General features: G+C 41.3%; 1 protein-coding gene across 1 annotated transcript in view; it reads right to left on the bottom strand.

Annotated features, from left to right (window-relative positions):
* Positions 1-6,398: 6,398 nt before the first annotated feature.
* Positions 6,399-16,931, bottom strand: part of cpne3.S (copine III S homeolog) — a 37,583-nt gene continuing 27,050 nt past the window's right edge. The window contains exons 11-16 of the mRNA XM_018223846.2: positions 16,217-16,350; positions 13,435-13,489; positions 12,557-12,608; positions 11,337-11,470; positions 7,749-7,985; positions 6,399-6,695 (exon numbers count right to left, since the gene is read on the bottom strand). Of these exons, the coding sequence (XP_018079335.1) occupies positions 6,585-6,695; positions 7,749-7,985; positions 11,337-11,470; positions 12,557-12,608; positions 13,435-13,489; positions 16,217-16,350 (723 nt within the window). The 3' untranslated portion in view covers positions 6,399-6,584. The remainder of the gene's footprint in view (positions 6,696-7,748; positions 7,986-11,336; positions 11,471-12,556; positions 12,609-13,434; positions 13,490-16,216; positions 16,351-16,931) is intronic.

Genomic DNA, 16,931 nt, shown 5'->3' with positions numbered 1-16,931 from the left:
CACAGTCACACTCCCTTCCCAGAGACTATTATCCCACTGTTACTATAGGCACCATCTCTCCCTACTATACCTGCTATCCCACAGTCACACTCCCTTCCCAGAGACTATTATCCCACTGTTACTATAGGTACCATCTCTCCCTACTATACCTGCTATCCCTTAGTTACCATACCTTCCCAGAGACTATTATCCCACTGTTACTATAGGTACCATCTCTCCCTACTATACCTGCTATCCCACAGTCACAGTCCCTTGGCCACAGCTGGGCCAAGTAGTATCTGATCAGCATTAATACTTGGACAAATTACCTAATCCCCTGTGTTTTTCCCACCATCACGTGCACAAGCCTTGCCAGATGTTTACTTACAGTCTCACTCCCCACCTGGGGATGCTGGACAGTTTTGTTCATTCTGTCCCTTAAAATTACACCCCCTTTTCTCTTCCACACTAGACAGCTGTCTCTGCTGCACACCCCTAGTTCTTATCTTCTCTACTTCTTGACAATGCCCCCTTACACCATAGGCTCCCAGCTGTGGCCAATAGCTCCTGTATCTGAGGTCATTTCTGAGGCATTTAATGGTTTACCAAATGTCAGTATATAGGTACAGTCACAGGAATATAATAGGGAATACATACAGAATATTCTAATGGAAGATTTTGTTATAATCTGTTTAGGACCTTTGACAATCTCTTGTCATCACTGCCCTCTAGTGTCAGTTAAGGTGAATTTAGTTTTTTTCCCCTACTCACTCACACCAAAATTATGGGAAGAACAAGCCTGTCATTGTAGCAAAGACAGAAGAAGCAAATACATTTTCCATGAAGTAACTGGAGATCTAGCGGTTGGGCCCCATCCACAAAGACACAGGCTGAGCTTGATGGACCCGTGTCATTTTTCATCCTCAGCTTCTATGTATGTTACATTGGCGATCCATTAAAAACCAATGCAGGTCTAATTAGGTCCATTGTCTAAGTAATTAGCTGGAGTATGCATTAGGGATAATTAATACTGAGCTGGAAGTTTTATAGGAACATCCTTCCAATTAAATAAGGAGTAAACCCCATAACTGCAGAACGACAGATTTGGTCTGACCTATAATCTATAAGGGATGAGTACAAATGCTGACTGAGGCTCTATCTGATTTGCTAGTAAAGGATAAAACACTCAGTTGAATGACTTATGGCTCAGCATGATATTTACCTCTTTCCCAAACTTTGACTTATGTAGAGAGTGCAATGTAATCAAATGGTACTAGAGCGAGGAGTCTCGGGGTGAGTTCCAGTTTCCCACATTCTGCTTATATGAGATACAGTCGTGTTACATGGGCATGAAATCTCTGTGTTCCACTGTGTTACCATATGATATGGAACCTGCTATCCAGAATGCTTTGCACCTGAGGTTTTCAGAATGTATAATTGATATTTCCATTTGCATCATCATACATTAATTTAACTTAAAATGAATTAAAATATTAAATAAAACCAATAGGCCGGTTTTGCATACAATAAGGATTAATTATATCTTAGTTTGGATCAAGTACAAAGTACTGTTTTATTGTTACAGAGAAAAAGGAAATCGTTTTGGTTAAAATGTAGTCTATGGGAGGCGGCCTTCTGATGCTTTGCAGCTTTCTGTAAAACTGGTTTCCAGATAACAGATCCCATCCCTGTATTTGTCTTTGTTTGAGTTACTTGAGTCTGAGTCTCTTTCTTTCTTTCTTTCTCTTTCTTCAGGGTTGGACAGGCCTGCCAGGGAGTCTTCCAGTGGGCCCCTGATAAGTTTGAGCTTTCTGTATAACTGGTTTCCAGATAACAGATCCCATACCTGTATTTGTCCTTATTTGAGTTACTGTTTTTTCTTTCTTTCTTTCTTTCTTTCTTTCTTTCTTTCTTTCTTTCTTTCTTTCTTTATTTCTTTCTTTCCTGCTTAGTCAGGGCAGATGTTAGTGCAGGCCCTTCCACTCTCCATCTCAATTAGATGAAGTACAAGGTACAGGTATGGGACTTGTTATCCAGAATGTTCAGGACCTTGGGTTTTCCAGATATTGGATCTTTCTATCATTTGTTTCTTCATACCTTAAGACTACTAGAAAATCATCAAAGTCTTAAGTCTACTAGTAAACATAAAATAAACCCAATAGGTCCCGAGCATTCTGGATAACAGGTCGCATACCTGCACTTGATTTGATTGATTTATTCAAAAATACATCTTTTTGTTTGAAAATATTGCCCTAGAAACCTGGCACAGAAATAAAAGAATTATCCTTTACTTACAACTAATCATATTATATATATGTTTGCTTTTCTTTCCTGTATGTGAGACTTCTTGCTCTATGTGCTTGTCTCTGGCTTTGAGTCTATTATTATTATTAACATGTATTTATATAGCGCCAACATATTGCGTAGCACTGTAAAGTAAATGTGATTATACAACTACATCACATGAATTACATACATAGAATATATGGAGTAACAAACATCACAATCAATACAGGTACAAAGAGGTGAGGAAGGCCCTATGCATAGGCATACAGTCTAAAGGGAAGGGAGTAATACACAAGGTGTGGGAGTGGGCAAGATCGAAGTAAGTGGGTGAGAAATGTGGTGTTGTATTTGGTGTTGCGTTTGGTAGTTAAGCAGAGTGAGGGTAGGCTTCTCGAAAGAAGTGCGTTTTCAGAGATTTTTTGAAAGCAGAAAGGTTGGGAGAAAGTCGGACAGACCGTGGGAGAGCGTTCCAGAGGAGGGGTGCAGCCCTTCCAAAGTCTTGAATGCGAGCATGTGAGGAGGTAATGAGAGAAGAGTTGAGTAGCAGTAGTTGAGCGTAGTAAGCGAGGGAGTGAGTATATAGAGATGAGTTCAGAGATGTAGGGTGGGGCAGAGTTGTGAAGTGCTTTGAAAGTCAGTGTCATTAATTTGAATTTGATTCTGAAAGGTAACGGAAGCCAGTGCAGGGATTGACAGAATGGTGAGGCAGAGGAGGAGTGGTTGCTGAGGTGTATGAGCCTCGCAGCAGTGTTCATTATGGACTGGAGAGGTGACAGTCTCTGGAGGGGGAGGCCAATTAAGAGAGTTACAGTAGTCTAGACGCGATATGATGAGAGAGTGAATAAGAATTTTGGCAGCGTCTTGGGTGATAAATGATCGTATTTTGGATATGTTCCTTAGGTGGAAGTGACATGATTTAATAAGTGACTGGATATGAGGAGTGAATGACAGGGCAGAATCTAGGATAACCCCAAGGCACCGGGCCTGGGGAGAGGGGGTGATAGTGGAATTGTTAACTATGATGGATACTTCGGGGATGCTACTGGTGTTTCTTGGAGGAAAGAGAACCATTTCAGTTTTAGAGAGGTTTAATTTAAGGTAGTGTGCGACATCCAGGTAGAGATAGCGGACAGGCAGGAGGAGACGCGAGTTAGGAGTTCTGGGTTGAGATCAGGAGATGAGAGATAAATCTATCACTATTTCTCTCTGGGAAACTTTGCATTACTTGCCTCTCTGCGTCAGACAATATTTTCACATAATGGGGCAGATTTACATCTCATTCGGCTCAATATATTTAGGCTTGAAAGAAAGCGAGAGAAAGAACCTGTAACTCAAAGGCTTATTACTGCAGCTGTGACTGATAGAATTTATAGAGCCACACAGATATACTAGAGCTGGCACTGCTATCCATAGCACAGTTGTAACACTTGCCAACCCCCCTGTTGTACCGTCTTACCAATTACCAATGCAGGTCCTGAATCCCCTTTGCAAGGTGAAAGATACTGGGAAATTCCTCTCTTGGCGATGCCTCCACCTAACGGGATCTGGGAATAAACCTGCGGGTGGCCCTATTAGGAATACAGTAATCCATACAAAATGCTGTATAACAATATCAACTTTATGCAAGATTAAAGGCAAAGTAAACATTCCGTTTAATCATACGCATTCACATAGCATGACCCACTACCCTTGGGAACCTGTGACAGTACCATTATGGCACCTACCTGCCAGGCAAAGTCCCGCACTACTCCTTTGGCGGACAAAGAGTCTCAGTCCCTTTTCCCCAAAGAGCCCAATTCTTCCCAGGTAGCGCTACCTGCCTAAACACCTTTCTCTCTCTCTCTCTGGACAAGGTATTTGCTCCCACGTGGCAGGCGCACATAAAGCCTGTGTCACAACAGGAGAGCTGCTGGATCCTTTCCTTTTCTCTACCCTCCCACAGGCAAACTCACCCAGGGGCTCACACAAAGCTCGAACAGGCATCCATGTGATGACATCCTCAAAGTCTCCAAGCTCTCATAGCTGAGCACACAACTTGCTTTATCCTCCAGCTGAACTATAGCTTCCAGCACTGTCCATAGCGTGAGCACACAAAGTCCAGGTTTTGCATTTAGGAGCTTTAGACCTTTCTGGTCTAGCTCCCAGGCTTGAGGCTTTTGCACAAATCCTGCATGTAGAGAGACATGATTTCTGGTGATTTTAATAGAGTGAGCTCTAATACATCTTCTAGGCAAAAGGAGCCCCCCCCCTATAAAATATATTGGATCATTCACCTGACACCCAACTCCTGAATAAAGACAAAATAAGAAGCAGCAGATGCTGAGAGATGGATAGTAAAGATAGACTTGATAATTTCAGAAACGGTACAGAATATTTAATTGATTGTATTTAGAAAGTTTTTTATATCAGTATGCTGAAGCTTATATTAAATTTTCATTTTCGTAATAGTTCTCCTTTAATTTCTTCCACCAATTGCCTCCTCTCACGCTGGTCACTTGGGACAGAGGGACAGTGAGTTAGCTGTGTCTTCACCATAACGGAGATCCAGGATAGGAACATTAGCACAGACCAGAGGTGAAAGGCCAGTAGTTTGGGAACCAGTGTAAGGGGCCCGAAGGCTCAGCCAGAGGTAGCGGACCAAGGAGGAAGCACAGTCAGTCCAACCGGATCGAGGTATCCAAGGGGTTAAGAGAAAGGCGAAGTTGGGTCCAGGCAATAAGGTCGGTACAGGCGGCAAACGGTTAAACAGGCAAGGTCAAGATCAGGATCAATAGCAGAAGAATATAGCGCACCCAGGAACTCACTATGTGGAACCTATTGTAGGGCAAAGTCATCAGTGCTCCAGCATCTTTTATAGGCCTCCTTTGGCACCAAAAATGGACGCAGTGACATCATGACGCTGGCATCCTCATGCTGGTGTTTCGATGCTGGCATCCAATCCGATGCTTTGGCGCTGGTGACCAATCCGACGCTGGTGGCGCGTGATGTCACAGAGCTGCGCCCAGGAGGAACCGCATGGGAGACACCGCCATCTTGGGATGCCAGTCTTCCTTACAACCAGTGACTGGTGATCTTCTTACTCAATGCATTAGTAATAACATTTTGCATATTCTGAAATTCTATGAAACTCTATGGTTCAAATAGCTTAAATAGAAATTGTATGTGTACCTCTTCACCTTGTCTTGATGGGCACCATTACGTTTCTGTAGTATAGGTGAGACCTAACATTAGGGATTTGTGTAACTGAATCTAAAAAGCTTTATTAAGGCTGACAAGGTTTCACTTGGGCACTAAATATGAATGAGGTGTGTTTGAGAGCATGACTATTCAAGTGAAGGAGCTCTCTAACAAGGTTGGAATGAGGTGGAAAATAGAGGGACCTATAGGAACACTTGTGTTGCAATAACAATGAGCAATTAAAGCTATTGTATCTTCTTGTATACTTTTTTTATCTTGTATTGTTTTTTCCAATGATTTAGGTTTTTTTAGTTTAGCCGCTCTCTTCTAACCAGAGCGACCAGGCAGTGGTTTGAACGAGAGACTGGAAAATAAATAGGAGAGGGCCTAAATATACAGTAATAAAAAAGTAACAATTACAATAAAATGAAAAACTGCTAGGAATTGGCCATTCCATAACATACTAAAAGTTAATTTAAAGTGAACTACCCCTTTAAGATGTGGGTCACTCTACAGTGATCCCCAACCAGTGGCTCATGAACAACATTTTGCTCACCAAACCCTTTGGATGTTTCTCCCAGTGGCCTCAAAGCAGGTGCTTGTAGGCAAGTTTTGGTTGAATAACCATGTGTACTGCCAAACAGAAGCCTATGATCAAGGGATCCATTCCCGAAACGCGCAAGGCGATTGTTATCTGCAGGACCCTGCAATAAACCTACTTTTTTCCTGGAGTGCCGTCCTTCTTTGATTGTGGATACTGCCAAACAGAGCCTCCTGTAGGCTGCCAGTCCACATAGGGGCTATCACAGCCCTTATTTGGCATCCTCAGGGACTTTTCGCATGCTTATGCTGCTCTCCAACTCCTTTTAAATTTTAATGTGGCTCACAGGCAAAAAAAAAAGTTGGGGACGCTTGCTCTACAGACATAAACCAAAGAGGCAAATGTTTTTATAGGAATATTTTATTTATGTACAGTGGTTATATACAGAAAACAAGCAGAGAATTCGGGTTCCACTGTGGATTTTACTATGTGAAGGTTTTAATATAATCTGGTGGTTATGTAGAGAAAGAGAGAGAGGGGGGGGGGGGGGTTGGATATGGAATTACAGTTACATGGTAGGATTTGCTTTCTGAAAGTTCCTTTATTTTGCAGCTGGGTCGTTCGGTGGTTTAAGCTTGAATGTATTGAAGTAGGAAACCACCTGCTGGGGCACCTCGGCCAACACGCTCTGAGCCAGGGCTTCCTTTGGAGCCTACGGATAGCAAAGTAAAAAAACAATTATCAGCTTAATCCTAAAGGACACAGACAAAGTGCTGCACAGTTTGAATGTTTTGTACAGAGATCTAGAAGGGATTCCATGCTGTGCTTTATTTACGGATAAGTATCCGTGTTTTCTTTTTTAATCCATGTTGGGCATTTTATTGTACCTTGCACAGTCTCCGGCAGGTCAGTGAGTGATATCCTGCTATTTACAGGCTGCTGTTCTACCAGGTCATGGTAAAATATCCAAGTGTGTCTATGCATCACTAATCAAGATGTAATCAGTGGGGCTCATTTATAAACACTGGGCAAATTTCCACCTGGGCAGTAACCCAAGGCAACCAATCAGAGGCCAGCTTTTATTACTCAACCTGTAGCTGTCTTAAAAAAAACAGATTGGTTGCTATGGTTTACTGCCCAGATGCAAATATGCCCTGTGTTTATAAATGAGCCCCAATATGTTCTCTGCTCTGACTGCTCACATTTTAAGACCATTCATAGGTTCCTCTCCCCATCCTAAATAACCTACCTCTGAATCCATTTAAAATGATGATGAAATCAAATAACCCATAGCTATAAATAAAAAGGGCCAAGTGCTTAACCGATGTATACAGGAATGGGACCTGTTCTCCAGCATGCTCTGGACTTGGGGCTTTCCGGATAATCGATCTTTCCAGTAATTTGGATTAGAAAAGCATATAAACATAAAAAAAAACAAATAACCCCAATAGGCTGGTTTTGCTTCCAATAAGGATTAATTATATCTTAGTCTGGATTAAGTACAAGATACTGTTTTATTATTAAAATCTTCAGCTTCATTTCAAAATCGGCGCTTCATTTTCCAAAGTCGCCTCACGAGGAAACTTCGGGCGACTTCGGAAAACAAGGCGCCGCGAGTGCTATCCCGCCTGCGATTTTTCATTATAGCCAGTGGGAAGGTAGTTCGGGGAGATTGTTGCCGGAGCGACTAATCTGCCCGTGTGTCCTTACCCTTAGGGAGAAGAAGAGACACCCTACAGGTCTGATGGACAGGAACAGCACTAACCTGTGCAAACTGTCTGAAAGGGACAAACTGTACAATGTCTCTGATAGCTGCCTCGCCAGTGGGAGATTTGAGCGCTCCATTGTCCCCATCCAGAAATTCCATGGCGCTGAAATCAGCCGCCCCAACACCGATGATAATGATGGACATGGGAAGCTTTGCTGCGTTGACAATGGCCTGTCTGGTCTGATCAAGATCGGTTATGACTCCGTCGGTGATGATCAGAAGCACAAAGTATTGCTGTGGAACAAACACAATAACAGAACAAACATATTAGTTGTGTCAGAAGACACATCCGTGAGAAGCTCAAGACCTACAATAATTTACTTTCCTGTGTCCCCTATCACTTGTAGTAACATGAAGGGTCAGACGTTGCACTTCACAATAGCGGAGAACCAAAATGGTGAATTACAAAATATTATTATTGGGATAGAAGAGATAATGACAGGATTTTAATCATTCTTCACACAACCTGATGCACCGCAAAGGTCAAAGGGACTCACACTCTTTACATATTATTTTACCTCTCCCCCATCTCTGGAAACACTGGCGATATTTTAAAATATCCCCTTTCCCTACTGCCAATAGGTAAGCAGACTGAATCCAACCCACCCCTTAAAGGAACAGTGTTGTAAAGTAATGAAAATATAATGCAGTGTTGCCCTGCATTATATAACTGATCTGTTTGTTTCAGAAACACTTCTATTGTTTATATAAACAAGCTGCTGTGGCGGAAATTGAAAAAATTTAAATTTCCTCATGAGGCAACTTCGGGCGACTTCGGAAAACAAAGCTCTCCGAGTGCAATCCCGCCGGCGATTTTCATTCTAGGGATGCAGTTTGGGGAGATAAGTCGCCCCAAGAAGAGGAGATTTGTCGCAGGGTGACTAATCTCCCCGAATCTGCCTGTGTACCCTGACCCTTAAATAGAACCTTAACCCAGATTATAAACAAACTACAGGGGGCAGCAAGTATATATACACTTACTATCTATTATCTAGCCCACAGCTCTCCTGCTGTCATTGAACTACAACCTCCAGCATCTGTAGCCTTTAGCTTGGGAGCTTTCGTTTATAAGCACATTTATGGAGGGCAGTCTTGATAAAAAGTTATACAGACACCATCTTGACTTACTAAGCACAAGTACATATTCTACAGCTGCAGCCCTATGCAGAAAAGCTTACTTTTTTTGAATGGCATTGAAGATGTGACACTGTATAAAGGCCTTGTGGTATGGGAGCCTCAAGAAGAAAGGACCATTATTCAGTCAGTCAATCAATTCTGTAGTGCTGATCTGAAGAGCTCACATAAATCCTATAAATCTAGCCTAAACTGGGGCAATTACTAACTCCCCACTATTACCAGCAGCCACATTTCTTTCTTTATACTAGGGATGCACCAAATCCATGATTCGGTTCGGGATTCGGACTGAGCCGAATCCTTCTGCCCAGCCAAACCAAATCCTAATTTGCATATGCATATTAGGGGCGGGGAGGGAAATTGCGTGACTTTTTGTCAAAAATTTGTTTTCCCCTTCCCACCCCTAATTTGCATATGCAAATTCGGTATTCGGCCGAATCTTTGGCGAAGGATTTGGCGGTCTCACTATATAAAACACAGAAAGCGGATACTTATAAAGACATTCCACTAGAATGATCTTATTTCCCCAGGCCAGTATTAGCAGATAAAATGTTAAATTCATTTTATTTCTCGCATAGCTGCTCCTATCTGTAAATGAAGTCGGCTTTATAGGATCCACTCTCAGGGATGCTGCTGGCAGGAGAGAACAGCAAGGCACTTACAAGAGGACAGAAGGTGGAAAAAGGACAGAGAGTTAAAGGAACAGTAACACCAATGAAATTAAACTGATTTTAAGTATTTTAAATATTATGTGCTGTTGTCCTTCACTGGTACAGCTGGTGTGTTTGCTTCAGAAACTCAACTATAGTTTATATAAACAAGCTGCTGAGTAGCCATGGGGGCAGCCTTTCAATCACAAGTTACACAGCAGATCCACTCTTCACAATCCCATTGTATGATACAGAGCGTATCTGCTAAGTAACCTGTGCCATTTCTCCTTTGTTTGAATGGCTGCCCCCATGGCTACACAGCAGCTTTGTTTATATAAACTATAGTTGTGTTTCTATAGCAAACAGATCAGTTTTACCAACGCAGGGCAACAGTGCATTATTTTTTAAAGCGGTTGTTCACCTTACATTAACTTTTAGTGTGTTATAAAATTGCTAATTCTAATTTTCAATTGGCCTGGATTTTTTAATATAGTTTTTAAATTATTTGACTTCTTCTTCTGACTATAAAGCTTTTTAAAAACCCCATCTAAAAAAACTCAAGCCCTGTAAGTCTACAAATGTATTGTTATTGCTGCTTTTTATTGCTCATCCTTCTATTCAGGCCTCTCCTGTTCACATCCCAGCCTTTTATTCAACACAATGCAAGGTTGCTAGGGTAATTTGAACCAGGATGCTGAAACTGCAAACTAGAGAGCTGCTGAATAAAAAGCGAAATAAAAAAATGTAATTTAATCGCAAATTGCCTCAGAATATCACTCGCTACATCATATTAAAGTTAATTTAAAGTGTGTTTTTTCAAAACGCATCAGTTAATAGTGCTGCTCCAGCAGAATTCTGCACTGAAATCCATTTCTCAAAAGAGCAAACAGATTTTTTTTACATGCGATTTTGAAATCTGACATGGGGCTAGACATATTGTCAATTTCCCAGCTGCCCCCAGTCATGTGTCATGTGCCTGCACTTTAGGATGGAACCACTTTCTGGCCGGCTGTTATTTCTCCTACTTAGGGCTAGTCCACACGGGAGATAGCGACGCGTTTGCGGTCGCGGCGACAAAGCGCCGCGACAGTCGCCGCGACCGGCGCAGGCGACAGTTTTGTATGGGCGCCTATGTAAAAACGCCTGTGCTAACCACACGAGGCGATGCGCTTTTCAACAGACGCCTGAAAAAGCCTGGCGCGTCGCTATCTCCCCGTGTGGACTAGCCCTTAAAGTAAATGAATCAGTCTCAGTGGGACTTGGCTTTTACTATTGAGTGTTGTTCTTAGATCAACCAGGCAGCTGTTATCTTGTGTTAGGGAGCTGCTATCTGGTTACCATTGTTCTTTTGTTAGGCTGCTGGGGCAGAAGGGGTGATATCACTCCAACTTGCAGTACAGCAGTAAAGAGTGACTGAAGTCAGCTGGGGGCAGCTGGGAAACAACCAATATGTCTAGCCCCATGTCAGATTTCAAAATTAAATATAAAAAAATCTGTTTGCTCTTTTGAGAAATGGATTTCAGTGCAGAATTCTGCTGGAGCAGCACTATGAACTGATGTGTTTTGAAAAAAACATGTTTTTCCATGACAGTAGCCCTTTAAAGGCAAACCCCTTTAATTGAAATGTTTTTATTTTAGGTGTTACTTTTCCTTTAAGAAAGATGGCAGCTTGGAGAAGTGCAGGATGACAGTTGGCAGGCTGGTCAGGAAGTATCATTGAAGACCAATGTTACTGCAGAAATACTAAAAATGAAATCAGGAAAGGGGATGTGGCAGCAGGATTATCACAATTATCACTTACTGAAGCGGTCTGTTGTTGTGTGGCTGCAGCTGCAAACCGAGCAACATGATGGATGATTGGAGAGAAATTGGTGGGCCCATAAAGTTTAACCTGAGGAAGGCAATTTCTGTAGGCATCAACTATTCCTTGGATTCCTGTAAAGGAAAGCATTGAGAAATCAGGCAGCCAATGCAACATGTTGGGCATAAAATGGGCATTTATCCAATGTAATACAGAAAAATCTCTGATTAGAGGGATGTCTGGGACTGAAAATACTATGGATGAGGCCCCATTAACCATCAGTGATGTAATTAACTAATCATCATCACTCATTGAGAGTTAATAACAAATTAGTAGGGATGCACCGAAACCAGGATTCGGTTCGGGATTCTGCCTTTTTCAGCAGGATTCGGATTCGGCCGAATCCTTCTGCCCGGCTGAACCAAATCCTAATTTGCATATGCAAATTAGGGTTTGGATTCGGTTCGGTATTCGGCCGAATCTTTTGCGAAGGATTTGAGGGTTCGGCCAAATCCAAAATAGTGGATTCTGCGCATCCCTACAAATTAGAGAAGGTTATCAGGTTACAGCATCAGTCAAACCACAAAAAAGTCATGTTTGGTATTTGTTTAATCATAATTACCCTGCATTGTTATTATAACTACGTCTAAGATACTATGTGGCCTAGTGGGGCTGGTATTCAAGCTGGACTAGGGCTGTAGGGCTCACATCTGTACATTAGTTGATAGATAGACTATTAAAGAAACAGTAACACCAAAAAATTAAAGCATTTTAAAGTAATGAAAATATAATGTATTGTTGTGCTCCACTGGTAAAATTGGTGTGTTTGCTATATAAACAATGGTAGTTTATATAAACAAGCTACTGTATAGCCATGGGGCAGCCATTCAAGCTGAAAAAGGAGAAATGGCACAGGATACACAGCAGATATGTTCTGTAGTATGCAATGAGATTTTTCAGAACTTATCTACTGTGTATCCTGTGCTTCTGAAGCAAATACACCTGTTGTACCAGTGCAGAGCAACAGTGCCTTACATTGTCATGCCTTAAAAACACTTTCATTTTTTGGTGCTACTGTTCCTTTAAGGATATCAAGCAGTCCAGTTATCACCAAGGAATGACACAAAGACAACACCTTACAATGAAAACACAAAATGGAATGAGCAAAGTAACTGTAAATGCTGCTGAAAATCCCCTGTATCACTGACTCCATTACTTACCTTGACAGAAAGGATTGGAAGGGTTAAAATTGATTGGGAACTCATGTGAAACCTGAAAAATAGCGTTTACGTGAGACAAAGACACATTTCTTGGTGTATTCATTATACAGCTGTCTGCATACAGGAAAATACAACCGATCAGGCAATCTTGTGAAAATATATATATATTATATACTATTATTATATATTATTTAATATGCTATATACTGTGAAATACAGGAGATGAGATTATATGCGCCATATTTCATTGAGATAATATGATATAGCAATACAGAGCAACTAGAGCATTTTCGCTGAGACTATTCTGTGAGCTGGGGAATATCTGGGTTACTCAAGGGACCTTTTGGGGAGCTCCAATGGGGCAGGGACTGAATGATGAAAATCTTTGTGCAGCGCTACATAACATGTTGGTGCTATATAAATAATGGATAATGATATTAATAATGTTGTACAGTCCTCAGACTTTAACATTCCTAAGGGAAAATGTAATACAGTAAATGTCATAAACAAAGAAAAAAATTGGCACAAATAAGTAGGGATGCACCAAATCCAGGATTCAGTCATTTTCAGCAGGATTTGGCTGAATCCTTGTGCCTGGCCAAAGCGAATCAGAATCCTTAAAACCATGTGCCTTTTTGTTACAAAACAAGGAAGTAAAAAAATGTTTGCCTCTCTTTTTACCTCCCCTCACTGATTTGCATATGCAAATTAGGGTTTGGATTCGGCCGAATCTTTAACAGAGGATTCGGCCAAATCCAAAATAGTGGATCCGGTGCATCCCTACAAATAAGAATAAAAATGTGCATTTCACAATATAATATTCTCCATTAGACTCTTATTGCATTGCAAAATATATATTACAGACCAATGCTACTTACTTGTCCTGCGGGGGGAATCTGAGCTCCGAAACCAAATGCGGGAAACATTTTATCACTAAAAGCAAATTAAATAAATGAATTAATTAAAAAGTGCCAAATCTACATACAAAGTCACACACAGGTTTGTGCATGTTAAAATGTCATTCACAGAGTAGTTCCAAATTTCCATTCACAGATATGTCCTGTACTCGTATTATGAACCAATCATGAAGTACAGGGCCTCATTTGCACCTTCTGCCCATGTGCACTATTTAAAGGGGTTGTTCGCCTTTGAGTGATATTCTGAGACAATTTGCAACTGGTATTTTAATTTTTTGTTTGAGGTTTGTTTTGTTTTTTTTTAAGTTATTTAGCTTTTTATTCAGCAGCTCTTTTGCAGATTCGGCAATCAGGTTAGTCCAAATAAAAAGATAAGTAATAGAAAGTAGCAATAACAATACATCTGTAGCCTTAGGGTCAGGCCACACTGGGTGTTTTGGGGAGATTTGGTTGCCTGGCGACTAATCGCCTCGTTTTTGTTGCGACCAATCTCCCCAAAAGCGTTCCCTCACTCTGCGCCGGCTAAAATGAAAAAACACCGGCGCTAATCACACGCAGCGTTTCGTTTTCGAAGTCGCCCTAAGAGGCAACTTCGGAAATCGAACCGCCACGTGTGATTAACGCCGCCGTTTTTTCATTTTAAGCCGGCGCAGAGTGAGGGAACGCTTTTGGGGAGATTGGTCGCCACAAAAACGAGCCGATTAATCGCCAGGCGACCAAATCTCCCCAAAATGCCCAGTGTCGACTTACCCTTACAAAGCATTTGTTTTCTTAGATGGGGTCAGCGACTCTCCCATATGAAAGCTGGAAAGAAAAAAAATGAAAGATATAATTTAAAGGGGATGTTCACCTTTGCATTCACTTTTAGTATGATGTAGAGAGGGATATTCTGAGACAATATACAATTAGTTTTCATTTTATTATTTAACTGAGGTATTTAGCTTTTTATTCAGCAGCTCTCCAGCTTGCTGTTTCAGCAGTCTGGTTGCTAGGGTCCAAGTTACCCTAGCGACCATGCACTGATTTGAATAAGAGACTGGAATATGTATAGGAGTGGGCCTGAATAGAAAGATCATTAATAAAAATAAGCAATGACAGTAAATTTGTAGCCTTACAGGACATTTGATTTTTAGATGGGGTCAGTGACCCCAATTTGAAATCTGGAAAGAAAAATAATTAAACTATACAAAATAAATAATGAAGACCAACTGAAAAGTTGGTTACAATTAGAATTAACTCTCTTCTATTCATATACCAGTCTCTTATTCAAACCAATGCAGGGTTGCTAGGGTAATTTGGGCCCTAGTTACCAGATTGCTTAAAATGAAAATTGAAGAGCTGCTGAATAAAAAGCGAAATAACTCAAAAACTTTAAAAAAAAATTAAAACAAATTGCAAATTATCTCAGAAAATCACTCTCTACATCATACTAAAAGTTATCTCAAAGGTGAACAACCCTTTTAAATGAGAACTAAAGTCTAACTAAAGAAGTAGGTAGAAATGTTGTACATGATGTTTTGGGCTTCTGTACCAGCCCAAGGCAACCACGGCCCTTTAGGGCTGGGACACAGTGGACGATTTGGGGAGATTTAGTCACCTGGCGACTAATCGCTGCGACTTTCCGCGACCAATCTTCCCCCGAATGCCTCCCCTCGCTCTGCGCCTGGCTAAAATGAAAAATCCCCCGCGCTAATCACATGCGGCGATTCGTTTTCCAAAGCCGCCCGAAGTTTCCTCGTGAGGCAACTTCGGAAAACGAATCGCCGTGTGTGATAAGCGCCGGCGACTTTTCATTTTATCCAGGTGCAGAGCGAGGGGAGGCATTCCGGGAGAAAAGTCACGGCGATTAGTCGCCAGGCGACTATATCTCCCCAAATCGCCCAGTGTGTCCCAGCCCTTAGCAGTAAAGATCTGTGTCTCCAAAGATGCCCCAGTAGCTCCCCATCTTCTTTTCTGCTGATTCATTGTGCATGTTCTGTGCTGCTGTCACTTACTGAGCTTAGGGACCCACTCACAATATACAGTACACATAGAATAGAAATGTCACAATATAAGGCTGATTAGTAATTAATACAGATAATTACTACATGGCAGCACAGAAACCATTGCAATAAGACAGTTATTACTCGTGGAATTTCAACTGTAAGACCTGAGGAAAGGCTCAATTTACTTGGGGTTTGCCAAAAGTTAGGCACCCCAAGTGCCGTTTTCTGCTGATAGGAGCACGGGCCTGGGGTGTGAAGTAAGTATATATAATCACTTGGGAGTGCCTAACATTTGGCACCCCAATTAAATAGGCCTTTCCTTCTCCCGTTAAGGTGTCTTTTATTATTGCACCAGTATTTTTGATGCAAAAATAATGGTTCAAACAGTAACATTCACAACCCTTTTTCCTACTGGTGGATGGGGTTGCTAAACACTTTCCAGTTTTGCTAGAGCTATATTAACCAATATATATTAACACCCAGGGGAATCATTATTTGTGTTTATTTTTTCCATGAATGACTTACCTTTTTATCTTTCCCTATTACCGTCCTTTTGTATACTGGTATGAGTGAGTGCAGTAAACCTATTTTGTTGTCTGTATATATTACAACCTCATTGCACCCCCACAATCTATTTATAAAAAGTTTAGCAGTGAGTACAACTTTCCCTTTTGTACCGTGGGACAAAAAAAAAAAAAAAACAAGGCAAACCAGTTGTACATTTATCTTTACCAGTCTTACCCATAAGAAACACTTACGCATCATAGTCCTGAATAACACACCCAACAGACCAGATTGCTCTGAGATATTCATTGACACCATTAGAGCTAATGTGGTGCAGAGAGTCTGGAGAGCGGGGGTCGCCATTCGATCCGGTAAAGTCAATTCCAACCTGTGAAATGACTGAAGATTCAGTTCCCTTCTTATGTACAAGTGAAGCAAATGAGCTAAATGAGTTCCATGCAGAGAAATCCATCACAAAGTATGCACCAGCTGTTGGTGAACTACATCTCCCAGTATCCTGGTGCTACTGAAGGACACTGCCACTCTTACTATCAATTCAGTACAGGTATGGGACCTGTTATCCAGAATGCTCAGGACCTGGGGTATTTCTGTAATTTGTATCTTCATACCTTAAAGGAAAACTATATCCCAAAATGAATACTTGAGCAACAGATAGTTTACATCATATTAAGTGGCATATTAAAGAATCTTATCAAACTGGTATATATATTTAAGTAAATATTGCCCTTTTATATCTCTTGCCTTGAACCACCATTTCGTAATGGCCTGTGTGCTGCCTCAGAGATCACCTGACCAGAAATACTGCAGCTCTAACTGTAGCAGGAAGAAGTGTGGAAGCAAAAGACACAACTCTGTCTGTTAATTGGCTCGTGTGACCTAACATGTATGGTTTGTTTGTGTGCACCGTGACTCATACGATCCCAGGGGGTGGCCCTTATTTTTTAAAAT

This window comes from Xenopus laevis, chromosome 6S (genome assembly GCF_017654675.1).
Source record: "Xenopus laevis strain J_2021 chromosome 6S, Xenopus_laevis_v10.1, whole genome shotgun sequence".
Lineage (NCBI taxonomy): Eukaryota > Metazoa > Chordata > Amphibia > Anura > Pipidae > Xenopus > Xenopus laevis.
The sequence above is the reverse complement of the archived record's forward strand: the minus strand, read 5'-3'. Positions and strand labels throughout refer to the sequence as shown.